The following is an 18,790-nucleotide window of genomic DNA, read 5'->3' as shown; positions in this document are numbered from 1 at the left end:
GACGTCATAGATTGAAATTTTCTCAAAAAAAAAAAAAAAAGATAAATCAATACTCAATAACCTCACAATTACTTCAAAGAAAAAAAAAAAGAGTTTCATTGTGTTCGTGCATCACAAATACTTCATACCTCATACTTCATTCACAATTTTCTTTATCAATTCAATATGGCACATGACATGAAGTGGTCAAAAGTTCAAGTTCTTGGAAAAGGATCCTACGGAACTGTGTATTTAGCAATTGCAAACCGAGTCGGTTCCGCTTTCTCGTCTCCTTTTTCTGGCCTGATAGCTATCAAGTCAGCGGTTTTTCAAAACTCTATATCGCTTCAAAAGGAGGCCAAAATCTTGCAAGACTTGGCTGACTGCCCTGAGATTGTTCATTATTTTGGAAACGATTTGACACTATTGAAAGTGACGTAGGGTTCTATAACTTGCAGCTAGAGTATGCGTCAGGAGGCACCCTCGAAGATTTTAATCAAGAAAACTGGAGGAAAATTAGTGGAATACGATGTGCAAAGGTATACTCGGATGATTGTTAAAGGGCTTCGCTGCATTCATGAAAAGGGTTACGTACATTGCGACCTGAAGCCAGCAAATATTCTTGTTTTTCGTTCCAAAGCTGGTAGAGGCAATGCTGTTAAGATTGCTGATTTTGGAATATCGAAAATTACGAGAGAGGAGTATGGTTTTGTGAATAGAAAGTTTTGCTTTCGGGGAACTCCTATATATATGTCTCCAGAATCTGTTGCATTAGGTGAAATTGAAGCTCCTCTGGATATATGGTCTTTGGGATGTACGGTCATTGAGATGATTACTGGAAAGCATGTATGGAATTGTAAAGGTCTAGAAGACTTAATGTTTCAAATTGTTTTTGGAAAGGAGCCACCCAAAATACCCGAAACTATGTCAGAACTTGGGAAAGATTTCTTGAGGAAGTGTTTTGTAAGAGATCCCAGAAAGTGGTGGACTGCTGAGATGCTACTGAACCATCCTTTTATCAGTGAAACTGAATGTTTGACATCTACAAAAATTCGCCTTATTGGTTGTTCTTCATCAATTTCAAGGAGACTGTCTTCCTCAGAAACTTTGCTTCCTCCTCCTGGATTTTCTGCTTTTCCTTCAGTGCTGCCTGGGCATGCCCAGTGTTATGGTAACTGGCAACTTGGATGGGGTTATGGACAATGATAGTGTGGCCTATGGACAGCAATGTGCAAACTGTTTCTTCTCAATTGCAGGGTAAGCAGTGATCCAGAGGTTAAGCATTACTCTGGCAACTTTAAGCTACAGGGTGGTGGGCCCGCTTATGGGGTCGAATCAGTATGTTCTAAGAAGAAATATCTGGATATCAATCTCATTGATCTCATGAGTATAATTCCAAATCCTGTCAATCGTCTTCCAATGGATGAGTTTAACAACATCAATGAGTTGAAATGAAGACTAAGAAAGGTTCTAGCCTTCTAGGTATATATTATGAGTTTGGATATGTGCTACATTGGTTTTAGCATTATCTTGGATTTCAGATTTTTTTTTTTTAATGGGATCTTGGATTTTAGCTTTAATTTCTTGGATTACTTTACTTGGATTTATACTAGGCATTCTAAGTTTTGTTAGGCTTTTAATCCATAACTTGTTTTGTCACCAGTAAGAGTAGAAAAGCAAATTATAGAGTACTCTTTAGCATTAAGAGAATTGTTGATTCAGGTATAATAACATTTGCATGTCAGGTTTTACTAAAATACTTCCATCTGGATGTCCTATTGTTAGAAACCTCAAGTAAAAATGAGGAATAGACTGTTTATTCATCTATCAGATCCTTGGTAGAATTAAATATTATGCATCCCTTCTTTTAGAAATATGACATTGGAGAAAACCCAATACCTCCTCAATCTTGGCTTTAAATATCTTGTCTGTGATAATTAATTAATTCTTAAGCTATTACATTATTGCAAATGTTTTGTATCTCTTTCAGATAAAGCTACTACTTCCAAATTACTTAATTTCCTCCACCCGAATGAAAATTAAATAATAATGTGTGCCCTTCTCTCTTTTGAATCTACCAATTTGGCATGGTTTTGGGGAAGGCTGATGACCACCCCCTATTGCAGTTGCCTTTCTTCTTCGTGTTGATTGATTGTTGAAAATACCAATTGTGAAACAAGAAAAAGTTTTTGAAATGCTTAATGCAAAAGTACACTAGTTGATACTTTGAAAGGAGGTGATATAATATGACATTTAACCTGTTAAATTTGACCATGGGAAATGAGAGGAGACACTGTCAAAAATGTTCATGTATCCGAAATGAAAAAAATGATGTTGGCTTTCTAATAAAACATGGGCATGGAAAAGGAAGAAGTGAAAAATATTATTGATACCTTCCCAGCAACTTGTAACACTAAAGCAAGACTAGATCAAAGCATTAAGGGGGTTTGTAAACCCTGAGATGCCCTTAGCTAGAAACCTTCAATTTTTCCATAATCATAAAGTACACCTAATTCCACAATCATTTTTACTACAAATAGCAAAGCCATATCACTAGAGGTAAGCCTTTACTTTTTGTGTGTACTTGATACTTTTCTAGACGAATTACCCTTGGCTAGAAACCTAGCAGCCATTAGCAATTTGCAATTACAAGTGAATGACAGGTCTATGAGGAGGAAAGTATACTTCAATTGCAAAATTATGCATCAATGAAGATATGGTAAGGTAGCTTACATGAAAATGAATTTGCAGCCTTTACATTTCAAAAATAGAAGCAGGGAAGACAATCTACCCTGCTTATCTAAAAACGTATTTTTTTTCATTGATACCCTACCTTGAACGTTTTGATTATGCCAGTATTGGTGCAGAATACAGACACAAATGGGGAGAGAGAGAGAGAGGAGTTAATAGAAAGTATAAACATATACATGGTCTATGATCAGATTAAGAACACAAATGGCCAATAGAAATTATAGCAATGCAAAACTCATTCAATTATTTTAGATAACAGAATAGACTTCAAATTCTTATGGCAAGGCGATGACATTCATCTAAAAAACCATCAAAATTGAACAATAAGCAACTAAATCCACAAACAGACTTCACTTGAAAGGAAATTTAAACATTTCCTAAAACAGTCTAATTGGTCAGAGTGTGTGCAAATATTAATCGCATCTGTGAAGCATGAAAAGAAAAACTAGATTCCATTGTAGGGTATCAAAACAAAGAAAATGTTTTGACACTACTTTCTGCGCTTCAAGGGTCCAGTCTTGTACCCAGACTTACATGGCTTGCCCCAAGGAGTAAGAGAACACCTTCCATGATTCCCACTACTCTTGCTTCGACCCTCACCTCCACCATGAGGATGATCAACCGGATTCATAGCCACTCCTCTAACTACTGGTCTTCGACCCAACCACCGGCTCTGCCCAGCCTTCCTGAGCTTTCGAGCCCCATGACTTGGGTTTGACACCATACCAATTGTGGCCCGACACCGAGAATCAATCAACTTCTCAGCACCTGAAGGCAGTTTAATTAAACAGTATCTAGACGTCGGCTCTTTCAAGATCTTTGCGCAGGTTCCCGCAGCTCGAACTAGCTTGCCACCTTGACCCGGGTTGACCTCAATGTTGTGGATCATTGTTCCAATACGCATAGCCGCAAGCGGCATACAACTCCCAATTTGTGAATTTATATCAAGATGAAGCATCTGGTTCATCATGCTCTCACGCAAACTATGAGTACCACTTCCAACGAAATCTATGAAAAGTGAAACAAAGAAAAATAAGTTTTTGTTCAATATTTTTGTATTCTGATTAGTTACTTTCCTGATAATAAAGCAATGCACTCATATAGAAGCCTAACACAACATGTAAGGCTACTTGGGTTGAATTCTTATTCTTTTTTCTCTTTGACTTAGTTAAGTAGAGCTTCAATTTCCCAAGAACCAAAACAACAATAATATTGAAGTTTCAAATTTTATTTTCGATTTTCACAGCAATCAAACAGAAACTTAGATTCAACCCCCCCCCCCCCAAAATGAGATTAATACAGCAATTAGGGCGAAGTAAATAAAAGTTCATCACAGATTCAGAAATTCAAAAAAAAAAAGTTTCATTCTTTTTTCCATTCCCTTCTTTTTCTTTGCAACAAAACAGTAAATTTGACCCCAAAAAAAAAAGATTAGATTTTTCAGTTTCCATTCTCTCCCACAGTTTTCTCAGCAACCAAACACAAACTACGCTTATAATTTTTTCATTTCCTTCATTTTCAGTTTCCATTGAGCTAGGTACTTCATTTCTATTTTCCCCCTCAGTTTTCTCAGCAACCAAATACTAATAAGAAGAAGAGGAAAAAAAAAAAAAAAAAACTAATTTTCCGACGGTTTTCTCGGAAACCAAACAGAGGGTAAAAAAGAGAGAGTTGTGAAATAAGAAAAGTACCGGAGGAGAAACTGCGATGAGGAGCAACGTTGTTGTGGACAGATTGGCGTGTCGTAGAGTGAACGAGTTTGTTGAAGAAAGTCGATGAAGCTCGCCGAAGAGCCATTGATATAACCTATTCGGATCGCTGAGGAAGAGACTGTGAAGTAGAGTATGTGTTTGGATCCTGAGAAAACTAAATAAAGAAAGTATTCAATTTTGACATGATATATATTTTTAGTTAAAATGCATAACTCATCTATTTCACCGGTATAGGAGTATTTATTTTAGTTATTTAATTTTCAGATTTATTTAATTAAGAAATTTTTGTCAATTTTTATTAAAAAAAAAATTTTAATCTAAAAAATATTTTTCAATAATTAATTAAATTTTTTAATAAAAAAATTAACCACAACATATAACAAAAATTAATGAAAAACTCTTAATTGAATAAAAGTTTTACATTTTAACCTATATTTTTTCTTTGTTTTATTTTTTAGATATTAAATTTGATAATTATGTTCCTTAATAATAATTATTTATTATATCATTTTATTTTTATATAAACTATATATTTTTGATAGATGGAACTTTTTTTCTTTTTTTTTTCAATTCAAGCCCATGGCAGCCAATGTGCAAAGCCCACATTGCATGAATAACTAAATTTGTACGGACAAAATTTGACTACAAACTTATCTCTTATTAAAAATATTAATATGACTATATATTTTGAAAATCTAATTGTTAGATTTCATATTTTTTATATTCTTAATACGCATTTTATGTATAAATTTAAGACTACAAAAATTATCTTATGAGTCAGTCTTATAAAACTTTCCTCTCAAAATATATGTGGATTCTGCACAAATGGCATTTCACACATTATAAGAGAGATATCCCATAAAATACATTCTCATTGGAGGGATGTATCTTTTAATTTTTCATATTATTATTTATGTAATTTGGCTCTTAAAAAATAATTGGAAATAAGATTGTCTACCAATCACCTTTTTAAACTCCTTAAAAATGGAAGCTTTGTGTATATACTATATAGTATATACAACATTGATTAATTTATTTATTTATTGGCAATACAATGGAGAGAGGGCATTTGAACCCTAGCTCATTTCCCACACCACTTGATCTATGAGACTCTTGGATTTAATTTTTGTTTATGTAATTCACTTTTTATGTGTTCCCTTATAAAGTACTTATATATTCACACACCAAATAGGTAATCCAGGGCAGAATTTGGTTTAACATCACGTAAAAAAAAAAAATGAAGGACAAAATTTAACTACAAAATTAATTGTAACTTAAAACTACTATCTTACTCAATATTTTTTTTTATTGAAAATGAATTTTGACAAATCCACCATTGAATTACATTTTTTTCTTATATCCTCTAAACTTGTAAAATTTCTAGAAAATTAAAAATCAATAACTATGTCATCTATAAATTGTTTGAATTGTAAGTTTTTGTAATTTAAAATTATCCATAAAATATAATCTTATAGATTATATAGTAAATAATATTTGATTGATACAAAATTTAACATATATATTAAGAGCATAAAGAACATGTAATCCAATTTTTAGATTTCCATAATATATAGTAATATTAATGATATTAAGTAAGGTTGTAACTTTAAACTACAACCAATTTTGAAGCTAAACTTTGTCCAAATATGAATCAAAATGTGAGAGCCCTTGGAATTACGTCTATAACAAAATAAGGCAATAGTGGTGTTTACTGTTTAGTACACAACACTTAATGCAAATAATGTACACACAAATCATTTTTTGCACGAAGTAATTTGTGAGTTTTTGCAAAAAGTGATTTGTGTGTGCGTTGTGTGTCTAATAGTCATTTCCGTTTTTAATATAATTAAGCTCCATAAATCTGTCCCCTCCTGATGCAAATGATCAAACTTAGAAAAACAAAATTATACAAATAGTATTATGTACAACATAGCATATGTCATATGAGTCATCGCAAGTAAACTCTTTATCACATAAAATAAAATTAACTCCTTCCCATCAGAGGAACAAATATAAGATGCTTTTAACTGTTTTAGAGACAGAAATGAAATCATTAAGCACATGCCCACCAGAGGAACACGAAAAAGCTATTCTGTATCAGAACCCAATACTAGCACCCCTGAAATGAAAGCAGATATTATTAGAAAGGGTAGACAAATCGCACTGCATTATAACATGAATTTGAATATAAGCTAAGAAACTTTTGCTTCCCCAGCCACAACAAAAGGCACACCACAAGAGAAACAGAAAGAGGAAGTGTTAAAAATGTAGTGCAAGATTTCAGAACTCAAGGATAATATTCCAACCGAACAGAAAATGGGAAAAAAGACTTGAAGATTAAAAAATAATAATAAAGTAATATTATTGTAAAACTATCTGTTATAGTACATATATAAAATGAATCTAAATATAAGATAACCATTTCTAAACATATCATCAACGCATTAGATTAGCTTCTGCACAGATATGCTGTGTCACAATTTGATAATATTATAAATTAGATCAACTGTCACATATACCTTACATTTTTTTTTTTGTTTGATAAGTTGCATGTTGGAAGAAACAAAAGAAAAAGAAAATTCTAATTTGCAATTTCTGTAGACTGGAAGCTATTTTTTGCTATAAAATATTTTATCACTATTACACATTACCAACATGGCAACTCCTTGGTAGTTGAAAATGGCAATGTTTGGCAGATATTGACCGGAACAACCCAAATGATAGAAATTAACAACAAATCCTTAGTTCCAAAACTTTAGGACAGCTAACATTTTGTGTATGTACATAAGTACCTCAAAAGTTTATATAAGTATGCACATATGCACCTCAAAAGTTGATATAACTATGATATGTACCTCAAAAGTTGATATAAGCAACGTTTTGGAACTTCAAAGCTTGTTGAAGACCATCAAGCGTGCCTAGGTCTTTTGACATTATCCTCGGTGAATCTCTCCCAATGATTATGATTAAGGGTACTCAAGTCGTCAAGTTCTGCAATGGCTAGCAAGTATTGGGTAAGCTTCACAAGCTCCTGATCATTGTCCCGATTTGCATGAGCCTTCCTGAATGGCTTGATTATCAAACCATTTTGTGGGTTCATCACAAAATTTCTTCGCAAATCATCGAACATGATAGTGTTTTTCGAACTGTAGAACTGAAACAAAACAGAAACTACCAACCTGTCAAGTAGGTCATATTTGGAAACAGCATAGAAAAAGCAACACTTACACTCTACTCAGAATTTGGAATGGAACTACTTGAGCAATAGTTTTCTGTTCTATATATAATTGGAAGGTATTCCCTCCATCCCATATTGTTGGTCTCGTTCAAAACATCCAACATTTTAAGGGATCATCATTTAATGTAGGGGTGTGCATGGGTCGGGTTGGGTCGGGTTGAGGGGATTTTTTGACCCAACCCACTATGGTGGGTCAAAAATAATTCAACCCAACCCAACCCGTCACATAAGTCCAACCCAACCCAACCCACATGGGTCGGGTTAGGTCGGGTTGAACCCATGGGTTTGACAAAATTTTATTATTATTATTATTATTAAATTAAGTAGAAAAAATATATATATATATTAATATATTAAAAAAACCTAAAGATTAGTATCAATGTAACTCCTTAAAGGCAAACAACACTAATGACTAAACAACAATAGTAATTTATTAGGATTTGTGTGAACTAATTGGCTTTTATATAGGATAGGAAGAACTGGCTATTTAAAAAAATTTATTAATTATATAATATATTTTATATATATATATATATAAATATATATATATATATATATTAAATTAGTATTAGTAGGAGGAACTGAGGAAATGCTGCTCTATAGCTGTTTTTTTTTTAAATTACTAAATATATAATATATATTTGAATATATATATATAAAAGTGCCCTACAATTGATTTAAAAAAATTATTAAATATATAATATATTTTAAATATATATTAAATATGGGTGGGTCGGGTTGGGTTTGGCGGGTTTGTAATTTTATGACTCAAACCCAACCCGACCCGCCATAAAAAGTTTTTTTGTAACCCAACCCAACCCACCAAGCCTTAAAAACCGACCCAACCCGGCGGGTCGGGTTGGGTTGGGTCGGGTTTGACGGGTCGGTGGGTTTTCTGCACACCCCTAATTTAATGAATTGACTTTCAAATAAAAAGATATAAGTTTCCAAAACTACCCTCCTTAATTTAAAATTACATAGAACTAGTGAAAAAGGGATACATGACTTATTAAATAAAATAAAATATGAAATAGGAAAGTTACCAATATTTTGTTCATTGACCTATCAAAGATGACCATGTTTTGGGAGATCCCAAAATGGAATAGAGGAAAAACATGAGATGGAGGGAGTTGCTGCTTTGTTTTTTCATTACAATCGGATTAAGATTATCTGGAAGCATGCAGGTAATATTTAAGGATATTTATAGAGATGAAAACGGTTCATTAGTTCCTTATTGTATCTAAAACATCACCTAGCTAGATTCTGGTTTCATAGGGTCAGTCCAGTGGCTAGCATGTATGAATTGAGGACAATGTCCAATCATTCAGTTTTTGTTAATTAGAGCTCCAAGTGATTAGAGCTCCAAATGTGTCTTGTTATTGCTGTCTTTGAAATAATGTTGTGATAACTAGCAGTAATGCCGATGGTAGTAGGGTACTAGGGTCTAGAAGGCCGTTCTGAGTAGATATTTTCACGTGGATTTAAGGTAACAAAGGAACTTTCTTGGCATTGAAGTAGCAAGGTACAAAACTAAGTGTATCTCTCTGTCACAAAGTATGTGACTGACCTTCCTTGTTGAGGCAGGTCTTGTTGGATGCCAAGCCCAATGGATCCCCCTCCTACATTTAGTAGAGAGGGTTAAGTATTTGAGGATCCTGAAAGGTATAGAAGGTTTGTGGAGAAGTTTCTTTATTCAATCATGACTCAACCTAACATCAATTCTTTATATTGGAGTAGTTAGCCAGATCATGCAAGCTCAAAAGCAATAATATTTTTCTTGTATCTCTTTTCTTTTCTAGAGTATATAATGGAAGCTTCTCGAAAGTATTTCGTGTTCATAACCTCCAATAACCTCGATTTTGTTGGCTGTTCAAATCTAGAAAGGAGTATGGACGGTTGATCATCTTGATGAGAGGTCTATTTTAGGATTTCTGCACTTTTGAAGGAGATAATTGTGTTAATGGGAGGAGAAAGTAGAAAATTTGGTGGTAAGATCTAGTGTAGAAGTGGAGAACAGGAATGACCCATACAATAGGTGAGATCTGTCTTGTAGAAGATGTGCTTTTCCAATAAGAAGCCCATGAAGATATTTTGTGATGCTAAAGGAGTAATGAATATACCCAAGATTTGCTAGAGACCCAAAGACAATGAAAGTGATTATCATTTTGGGTGAGACTTGTAACGAAGAGCAAATTGCAACATCCAAGCCGTGGTCAGTTGAGGGATTTTTTCACAAAAGCATTAAGAATCGTTTTCAAATCTCTGGAACAAGCTGAGCATGATGGATATCTTTGCTACAGTTTGAGGGGCAGTGCTAAGTGAGTTGGGTTACTTGGGCATTAGTGTGTGTATGTGTGAGCCAGCCAGTATTTGTGGAAGGCTCTCTCATTCTCTTTATCTTTCTTTCATCATACAATTTTATGACAGTGGAAGCAACCTTTAAATGATTTAGAAAAAGAAGCGTATGGAGATAATTTAAAACATTCTATTATGGTTTTACCTCAGGGAACTGAGCCCAAATCAAGCCTAGTGGCTTGCAATCAAAGATACCACGAGAATCTGATTGCACGGTGATCATTGCTAAGTGGTCTAGAAGAGCTGTGATTTTGTAGTTAGGATTGCTGAGTACCCCAAGCTGTCCCATCTTTAGTTCAACCCACTTGATGCTGTAGAAAGGATATATATTCTAGCATTTAGTTCCACATATCTGATTACCTAAGCCAATCATTTAATGCTATTAATCCCATAAATAATCATTAGGATTCTTGAAAACATCATTAAAAAGCCTCATACACATGGGCATGTTTGGTAGGAATGCCTTGTAACATTTGAGCCAAAAGAAACAGTTGCAGATATCAAATACTTTAATTAGTGAGAGCTTGTTGAATCAGTTATGAGAAACACTAAAAAGAGAATGATTTGCTCTTTCCATGGCATTATACTAATAAAAGAATTTGGGCGCCTGGGGGACATAAAGTGAAAATCTGACCTCGTTGCAGACCATATCATGATATCATACTCTGCATAAGCAGCTGTAAGAAACTCATGTAGATCTGTACAAGAAAATATCAGAATTAACTTTTAGTTGAATATGCATAAAAAATTATAACATGCAACAAACAGCCCACTTACAAGGCCTCATAAGTTCAAGTGGGTTCTCAGCTGTTGATCTGTGATCAAATAGAGTATAATCAATATCTAGAACAAGCAGCTTTTTTCCTTCACGACATGGATTCTTAAGTTCAATCTACAATTCAACAAATGAGAAAGTTAACATCATCACCAAGGTTAGCAACAAGCAGGTCAGTCTGTTCAATACCATACTATGCTTAAATATGCATGCAATGTAAAGTGTCACCATCTACCAACAAGCAACTTGCAGTCTGCTACAACACAATACAATATCCTCTTACTGATGCAGGACAATTCCACAAAAAATAAATAAATAAATAAAAATAAAGGAATCAAATACCAAACAATTGGAAATTTCCAAGAGAAATTTTATTAATCAACCATATTGCAAAACAAATCTGAATCCTGGGATCCTTAAATAGATTTCCAAACTCTCCTGGTGGGAATAGGAAATAATTTTACTAACCTAGAAAAAGAATTATATTCCTAAGCCAAATAGGAAAAGAGAATAACCAATCACATAAAATAACCCTAATCATTAAGCAATAGGCCTTAGGCCTAGTTATTAACAGCTCCATCTATAAGCCACAAGTCAGGCCATTTTCTTTTTGTGTCCATGCCCATATGTATGGGCAATTAGAGGCCTGTAACTTGTGTCTGCAACAAGATTTGTTATAGGAAGAGGGGAACAAAAATAAAATAACTGACCTTGTATTGATCAATACGTCTCCTCAATTTTTGCTTATTCACATCTTTATCTTTAATTTGAACTTCAACAGCTTCCTCATTCCCAAGATTGAAATCATCGATAACCTCTGGAGAGTCACCTTGCTCCACAAGTAGATCATCTTCAATGGTACTGGAGATTCAGTTGAACTCAAAATCAATACAAAGTAATTACTTTGTTCAAAAATCCAAACGACATGGCAAATCTCAGCAGTCAGCACTTGACTGAATGGCTCATCAATAACAATTATACATTTTTGATAGGTAAAATGTATAATTGTTATATCAATAACAATTATACATGTCGTTACTTTAATTTATTTTTCAATTTTAATAGCACCTTAAATGTAATTTTGGAGTAATGTTCTGGAAATCAACAAAAAAAATTTTGAAAAATTAAAAAATGTTACACCAATATAGTGTCAAAAACACAATATTATGCACCAGTTGCTTCTAAACCCCACTTTATCTTTCCCAAGGACAAACACAACATTGTGTTTGAATTCAATTGGGGAACCTAAGATATAGCACCTAAGGAACTGTACCTAAGCTTTGCCCATAAAATAAAACCAATTTATTTAACCAACCAAAATAAGAAACCCAGGTAGCAAAGAGCCTCTAACTTGCTCAATTCGAATGACAAACAACCCCCCCACAATTGCTACAAGAAAAACAATACCATCTAGACCCAGTAAAAGAAACCCATTATCAAACACTTTCCCTTCTTTGTATTCAATAAGAAAAAAATTCTATTTGAAATTGATTGGAAATCAAGGTAGTGAAATGTAAATGTAATTACCCAATCATGGTCATCTTGAGAGAGGACTTGAGGGGGAGTTGAGAGAGCAACACAGAGTCATCAGCGAGTCTTGTGGCAATGAGTTTTGGGTACAGAAGCTTTTGGCGTTTGGGCAACACGGTGGTTAACTCACAGATTCGGCGTTTCAACTCGCCCACTGAGTCGTCCGCACAAACTCGGACCTTGTACTCCTTCCCACTCCATTTCACTGTCAGCGTCAGCTCTTCCTCGGACACTGACGATGATGTTACTGTCGAAGCCGAAGCCGAAGCCGAAGCAGAAGCAGAAGCAGAAGCTGCCATTGATTGCTACTTTTGCTAAGCTTAGGTTGTTTGTTGTTTGCTAAAAAGCCTTCTTGTTAACTCTCAAAACAAAAACCTCCTCTATGTCTTTATGTTTTGTTTTGTGGGTTTTGTGCCTCGTAGCTATAGTCTTGTACAAAATATTCTATCAAAATTCACTCGCTAAACTAAAGCTACCCCTTACAAAAATCATTAAAAAAAAAAAAAATTTAATCTTAGGGATTAAAATAGGCCATGTTATTATCAATCAAAATAATAATGATAAGGCATGAATGTTTGGTGATTCTAAACATAAAAGCACTTTTCAAGCTATTAATGAGAATACCCTAAGTATATTTTACATTAAACTGTCTAGGATTGTTTTCATTTTGATTCACTAACTTTAATTTTGTTTTCAAAATAACCGTTCATATATTATATTTGTGATTAATTTGGCTATTTAGAGAGCAAAACTAATAAAAACAACATTGTTTTGTTTATATCAGTCATGGAGATGAATAGAATGACTATTTTCCACGACAACATAAAACACTTTTAAAGTTTTGAATGTAACAATTAAACACTATGTGATATTGTTTTACTGGTAAACCATTGATTGTGTAATACCCCTATTTAAAATAAAATATATAAAAAAAAAAATATGAAAGGTTTAATCGAGTAATACTTAACCTAGAGGTTTTTTAATGGAACACAAACACCCCAATAATATTGTTTTATGTGAGAATCCATCTCTAGATTTTCAGCCAGGCTATAAGCTAACCAGTAGCAGTCAATTCAGGTATTAAAAATCAAAATGGTTCAACTTGCTGAAAAATCACCACAAAAGTACTTTAATCAAATGTTCATCCATCTTTCAAATTAGCCTACCTATTGAATATAGTACTAGAATCTGTTGAAACTTAAAATTAACGCTATGAGCTCATTCAAATCCATGGTTCAATAACAGGCAGTAGTTACACCCCATGACTACAATAATTTGACCACTCAATTCCAACATCCAGAATTTCATGTATAACCACTGAGCAAACATGAGCCAATTTCAGAGAATCAAAAACAGGGGAGAAAATTTAGGGCCGGGAACAGGAATGTAATATAAACATAGCATAAATTCTTGAAAGTATGAAAAAGGGGGTGGGGAGGATGGTATGATACATCAATTTAAAATTATAATTTTACTCGTATTTTATCATTTCTTTATATGCTTCGAACAGAAAATGGGTATTAATGCCCATTGCCAATTCAAAAAAATAAACAAATAAAGAGGGGAAAAAAGGGTGAAAAAGTATGCTACATAACAGGTGCGCAGATCTAGTCTTCATACTCTGTTTCTTCATCATCATCCTCATTATTTTCTGCGTACCTCCAACCATCCTCAACATTGTCACGGTCCTCCTCTGTTTCTTCACTATCTTCTTCCTCATAAGCTTCTTCTTTGGCAGGCCATGGTTTTTTAATTACATTTACAGGTGCAGGAGATGGAGTCGAGCCTTTGCGCTGTGTAATTTTTGCAGGAGGCAACTTCAAGTTTGGTTTGGGCCTGCTTTGTTTCTGACTTTTTCCATTTACACGTTTTCCTACATAAGCATCTTGATCACTGGCTTCATCCATCTCATTATCAGCATTAGCAGCAGCATTCTCTGCATTCTCATCAGATGTGTGCCCAGGATGCTCTCTCCTCAAATGGAGTTTAAGCTTGTATTCATGGATGTAGGCCTTTTCACACCCTTCGTAAGGACACGCATAAGGGCGGTCAGATGATGCAGATGCATAAACCCCAGAAGAAGGCTTAGGAGTTTTGTTCTGCTTTTCTGAGGGTGGGGTGTATTTTGCCACATCCACAGGCACGTTCTGTGAATTAACATTGAGAGATTAGTAATCAAATGTCTATACTTATGGCGAAGAAAATAACATAGAAGATTATTTTTGTACAAAATATGTCATCTTACTAATATATGAATTCAAGTCTCCGTATTGAAGGATTTGTTATTTAGGATAGAGACAAAAGAGTATAATTGCAGACATGTATTATTTAAAGAGGAACCCCAATTTAATAGACTTAGAGGCTTAGTTAAGTTGAGATAGCATTCATGTGAATAACAACTATAGAAGACTATTAGTAGTGAAAAGTTGACCTATACTTCAAGATTATCGAACGTGGATGGATGCTCTAAAAGACCAAATATGCTTTATGTCTTGTTAAGATCAAATAAAGAAATTGCAAAGCCAGATAGTGCAAAAATGTCAGAAACAACAATAATGAGGGAGTGGTACCACCAACCTTTTCATGGTGAGATGCAATGTGGTTCTTTAGCTTGTACTCATGAGCGTATCTCTTTCCACAATCTGGGTATGGGCATATATGATAATTTTCCTGTGAATGTGTTTTCATGTGCGACCTTAGGTTGAAATCCAGGGAAAATGCCTGCAATTTTCACATTTAAAATATTTTAGAATAAACAAACGTCATGTGAAAATGTGTGCGTGAGAATTGCACTTGCACACTCGATTGCATGTGTGACTGCAAACTAGCATACACATTAATGAAGCTATTTGAAGCAGAAATAAAAATATGATTAAAATCTGAGCTTATCTCACAATACAAAAAGGTATATAGCATTACATAACAAAAATTCAAGAATCTTCCATTGATAATCAGGCTGAAGAATAAAGGAGACGCTTAGTTGACTATGGGCCAATGTCTGTAAATCCTTTCTTCATTGAATAATATTTTGTTCAACAAAAAGGATCATATTCATATCCCATCTCAGTTTTAAACTTTTAATACACAACTTGAGCCAGAGACAGATACATTTACACAGAAACTAACACCTCAAGTTTTTTTTTTTTTTGGTGGACAGTATTCAGAAATTGTGACACCTTGCACATGAACAAAACAAGGACAAAAGGAGGGAAGGAAGAAAACAACCTTCCTAACTCCCATATCCAATACATTGTCTAAAATTAACATCTCAAAACAACACGCACACATATAAATCTGATCAACTAAAATGATTATTTCAGCAAAATCTTTGATAATTTTTTTTTTCCAAATTTCCCTCCTAGAAACAAAAAGAAGAATCTTAGTGGACAGATTAATCACCTTGCCACAGCCTTCATGGGGACATATAAAATCTCTTTCTCCCGTATGAATTAGAAAGTGCCTTTTCAACTTTGAACTATCTAAAAATTTCTGCAACATAAACACAACTCTTTTAAGAAAGCTAAATAATTGTGATAAAGAAGGAAAATAGAAAAAAACAATGAAGGGATGAAGCATGAGGATGAACACTTGGACAACATAACAAAGTTGTTCTTAGGAAATTATATTAGGATACATTACTGAAAATTGCAATGTTGACTGGACTCGATCACAGCCAGATAACCCACAGTTTTGCCATCTTACTCTAAAACAAATATCGAGGAAGACAAAAAATAAATAATAAAAATAAAGGTCAAAGCAAAAACATTAAATACAATACCTTTCCACAACCCTCATAGTGACAAACATATTGTCTCTCTCCATGGATGTGGGAATGCTTCCTCAAAGCACCAGCATCAATAAAGGTCTTGCCACAGCCTTCATAACTGCAAAGGAAAAGTACTTCAGTCGTTGGTTCTGGTTCTGGCTCTGGTGGCTCTGGCTCTTTTGCCTTCTCTTTCAAGGCCTTCAAGCTTTCCTCTAAACAAAGCATAACAAAGAGAAAGATTACTAAACCATAATACAAAGAAATAAAAGAAATAAGGGAATTTTTTTTTTTTTTGGGGGGGGGGGGGGGGGGGGTTAGGGGAGGGTGTGGAATAGATACAAACAAAAAGAAACTAGAGCTAAGTCATCCTAATATACAATCCAAGATGGCTCCCCAAACTCATCTGTTGATTGAAACAATAATAAGCCCAAACTTTAATTCATGCATTATCAAATAAAATACATAACTAAAGGCATCAGTTGAATATTGCACAAGAAGATAAGAATGCAAAGACCATAATCCAAAAGATTAAAAAATCCAAATGTATTCTAACACAATGAAATTGTTTTCAGGATAGAAACCAGTAACCATTGATCTTCAGAAGATGTTAACATGCATAAAGAAAGAAATTAGGAAGTGTGAAATCATTAGTAACAAATACACATACACACTAAGAGCTGTGCATGTTAGGACAATTAAGTACCTATGGAAATTTTTGTATAACTTTTTACCAATCTTCATGCTAATGCAAGACCTTATTAGTTGGGCACATACATAGAAATCTAAGAATCAAATGGGAAAAAAAATGTATCCGAACTAGATTTTCATTTTTCTTTTTCAAATGCCCACTCACCATTCTTCATATAAAATTGACAATCTGTACAAGTTATTTTTCCTTGCAATTAAATTAAGTCTGCATGTCTGTTTCCATTCATAAGAACCTGATTTTATTCAATTTCTAACAAACCATGTTTTTCAAGGGGTAATTACTAAAACACCTCAAAAAGAGCCCAAAAGAACAGACCATTAGCCTCTCAACTCCCAACTCTCTATGAATGAGCCAAAATTCCAATTCACTTAAAATATACTTCATCTTAGATTTAAATACATGAGCTTGCACTTGATCTTCTGGTGTAGACTCATTTAACCTCACATACTGGCGTTCAGAAATTTGAAACGTAGTTTTTCAATTCCTTTAATTAAAGATAAATTCCATTTAGAATTCATAAATCCATCTACACCAGAAGTTGAAGTTGAAATTTCACATGGAATGCAACTTCACACCTCTTTAATGTGAACTTCTTTCAGTTTAAAAAAATTGGAAAGAAACATAAACATCCAACAATACTAAAAGCGCATAAAAATCATCTTAACAAAAGATAATCACAAAAGAACTTTAAAAGATGACAAAGACAAGATCAAGAGCAAGTAATAAGACTTACCAGTGACCCATTTCATGACAAAGCATTTCCCACCAGTCGCTACAACATCTTGGGGAACCCTAATAAGAAAAAAAATAACAGTCATATATTTAGCATATACCACATGAAAAACAGCAAATAGGAAAAACCAATCAAGTTGTGCACAACAACAACCAAGCCTTAGTCCCAAAAATTTAGGTTCGTTGAGGCTCCTAAACTAACTAGTCATGGCTGGCCACATGCACATGTACTCTTCTCAACTATTCCATTCTATTCTAAATCAGAAGGCATACTCTCTGTCACTTCCTTAATTGATATATCATTTTTTACTATATATATATTGGCACTACTACTTAGATTTATGTTATACATATATTACATATAATCTATTCCTAATTATGCCTTTGGTTCCAACATATATATAGAGAACAGAAAATTATGTCCCTTGTTCAAATTACCCATTTGATTCTCACATACCCCTCTAACCTGTCTTAAAATTTAGAAAACTTTGGGTTTAAGATATTACTTTTCATAATTTGGAAACCTTACCAAACAGCAAATAAGATTCAAAGTTACAACCTTGCAATGAATATAATTTATAATACTCAATGTATTAACCCTTAAAACCAAAAACAAAAAAATCCAATATTTGTTCCTTTTCTTTCCTATTCATTCTTTAAATTTACACAAATTTTCTCAAGAACCAAACAAAGAACAGTAAATTCAAGGGTAAAAAACTTGTAATACAAATAGAAGCAAGAGTCATATAAAATTACCATTCTTTGAACCATTTAACAGCGGGGGTTTTGGACTTGACAATGGGGCGCCTTTCGAATAGAGTGTGAGTGAACTGCATCTCCATAGCTTTGTGCGCATTCAAACGTGGGAGCTCTGTGAATTATCGACGATTTTTTCGATTCCGTTGGAATTTTAGGGTTAGGGTTTAGAACTCAGAGTCTTCGAAGAGAGAGAGAGAGACAGAGATTGACTTAAAGTAACAGAGCGAAGCTAGGAAAGCTTTGAGGTCAGTTGTTTGTTCAATGTTCATGTCTATGTAGAATTTATTTGTACGGTTCTTTTAGTTAATGGGTATATTCTTCTCCCAAAAATTAAATAAATAAATAATGGGTATATATATATATATATATATAGAGTATTTCATATTTAATTTTTATGAAATATTTACCACCGCACACTCTTGGTACAGTAGTAACTTCACAAGTATAAGTGCTTGTAGGATGTAGGGAGTAAGGACCGGGGTTT

At 33.8% G+C, this 18,790-nt stretch overlaps 4 protein-coding genes across 5 annotated transcripts; 1 reads left to right on the top strand and 3 right to left on the bottom strand.

Annotated features, from left to right (window-relative positions):
* Window positions 1-444: 444 nt before the first annotated feature.
* Window positions 445-1,185, top strand: LOC115974029 (mitogen-activated protein kinase kinase kinase 17-like). The gene has a single exon (XM_031094254.1). It carries the CDS (start codon window positions 445-447, stop codon window positions 1,183-1,185), a length of 741 nt encoding a protein of 246 aa, XP_030950114.1.
* A 1,750-nt stretch (window positions 1,186-2,935) lies between these two features.
* Window positions 2,936-4,609, bottom strand: LOC115963499 (60S ribosomal protein L2, mitochondrial-like). The gene is made up of 2 exons (XM_031082507.1): window positions 4,422-4,609; window positions 2,936-3,738 (listed from the first exon to the last, which is right to left on the bottom strand). The coding sequence occupies exons 1-2, from the start codon at window positions 4,525-4,527 to the stop codon at window positions 3,221-3,223; spliced, it is 624 nt and encodes a 207-aa protein (XP_030938367.1). The 5' UTR covers window positions 4,528-4,609; the 3' UTR covers window positions 2,936-3,220.
* A 1,695-nt stretch (window positions 4,610-6,304) lies between these two features.
* Window positions 6,305-12,762, bottom strand: LOC115977528 (ubiquitin-like domain-containing CTD phosphatase). The gene is made up of 7 exons (XM_031099419.1): window positions 12,338-12,762; window positions 11,521-11,671; window positions 10,813-10,927; window positions 10,670-10,733; window positions 10,181-10,346; window positions 7,298-7,596; window positions 6,305-6,561 (listed from the first exon to the last, which is right to left on the bottom strand). Exons 1-6 carry the CDS (start codon window positions 12,637-12,639, stop codon window positions 7,351-7,353), a joined length of 1,044 nt encoding a protein of 347 aa, XP_030955279.1. The 5' UTR covers window positions 12,640-12,762; the 3' UTR covers window positions 6,305-6,561; window positions 7,298-7,350.
* Window positions 12,763-13,721: 959 nt separating this feature from the next.
* On the bottom strand, window positions 13,722-18,572 carry LOC115977527 (zinc finger transcription factor YY1). Of its 2 annotated transcripts, XM_031099417.1 has the most exons (6): window positions 18,304-18,572; window positions 17,549-17,607; window positions 16,119-16,318; window positions 15,740-15,829; window positions 14,918-15,061; window positions 13,722-14,487 (listed from the first exon to the last, which is right to left on the bottom strand). In XM_031099417.1, the coding sequence occupies exons 1-6, from the start codon at window positions 18,387-18,389 to the stop codon at window positions 13,948-13,950; spliced, it is 1,119 nt and encodes a 372-aa protein (XP_030955277.1). In that variant the 5' UTR covers window positions 18,390-18,572; the 3' UTR covers window positions 13,722-13,947. The 2 variants fall into 2 exon arrangements, with proteins under 2 accessions (XP_030955277.1, XP_030955278.1); XM_031099418.1 differs by lacking the exon at window positions 15,740-15,829.
* Window positions 18,573-18,790: the final 218 nt, after the last annotated feature.

This window comes from Quercus lobata, chromosome 2 (genome assembly GCF_001633185.2).
Source record: "Quercus lobata isolate SW786 chromosome 2, ValleyOak3.0 Primary Assembly, whole genome shotgun sequence".
In the NCBI taxonomy this organism is placed as follows: Eukaryota; Viridiplantae; Streptophyta; class Magnoliopsida; order Fagales; family Fagaceae; genus Quercus; species Quercus lobata.
The sequence above is the reverse complement of the archived record's forward strand: the minus strand, read 5'-3'. Positions and strand labels throughout refer to the sequence as shown.

Coding starts and splice junctions, on each gene's coding strand:
- LOC115974029 (XM_031094254.1), top strand. CDS start 445: ATGCGTCAGGAGGCACCCTCGAAGATTTTAATCAAGAAAACTGGAGGA.
- LOC115963499 (XM_031082507.1), bottom strand. CDS start 4,527: ATGGCTCTTCGGCGAGCTTCATCGACTTTCTTCAACAAACTCGTTCAC. Junction 3,739..4,421: donor TCATCGCAGTTTCTCCTCCG/GTACTTTTCTTA, acceptor CACTTTTCATAG/ATTTCGTTGGAAGTGGTACT.
- LOC115977528 (XM_031099419.1), bottom strand. CDS start 12,639: ATGGCAGCTTCTGCTTCTGCTTCTGCTTCGGCTTCGGCTTCGGCTTCG. Junction 11,672..12,337: donor CTCAAGATGACCATGATTGG/GTAATTACATTT, acceptor CTGAATCTCCAG/TACCATTGAAGATGATCTAC. Junction 10,734..10,812: donor ACTTGAACTTATGAGGCCTT/GTAAGTGGGCTG, acceptor TTTCTTGTACAG/ATCTACATGAGTTTCTTACA.
- LOC115977527 (XM_031099417.1), bottom strand. CDS start 18,389: ATGGAGATGCAGTTCACTCACACTCTATTCGAAAGGCGCCCCATTGTC. Junction 17,608..18,303: donor GTTAAATGGTTCAAAGAATG/GTAATTTTATAT, acceptor TTTTCTTATTAG/GGTTCCCCAAGATGTTGTAG. Junction 15,830..16,118: donor ACTATGAGGGTTGTGGAAAG/GTATTGTATTTA, acceptor TTTATGTTGCAG/AAATTTTTAGATAGTTCAAA.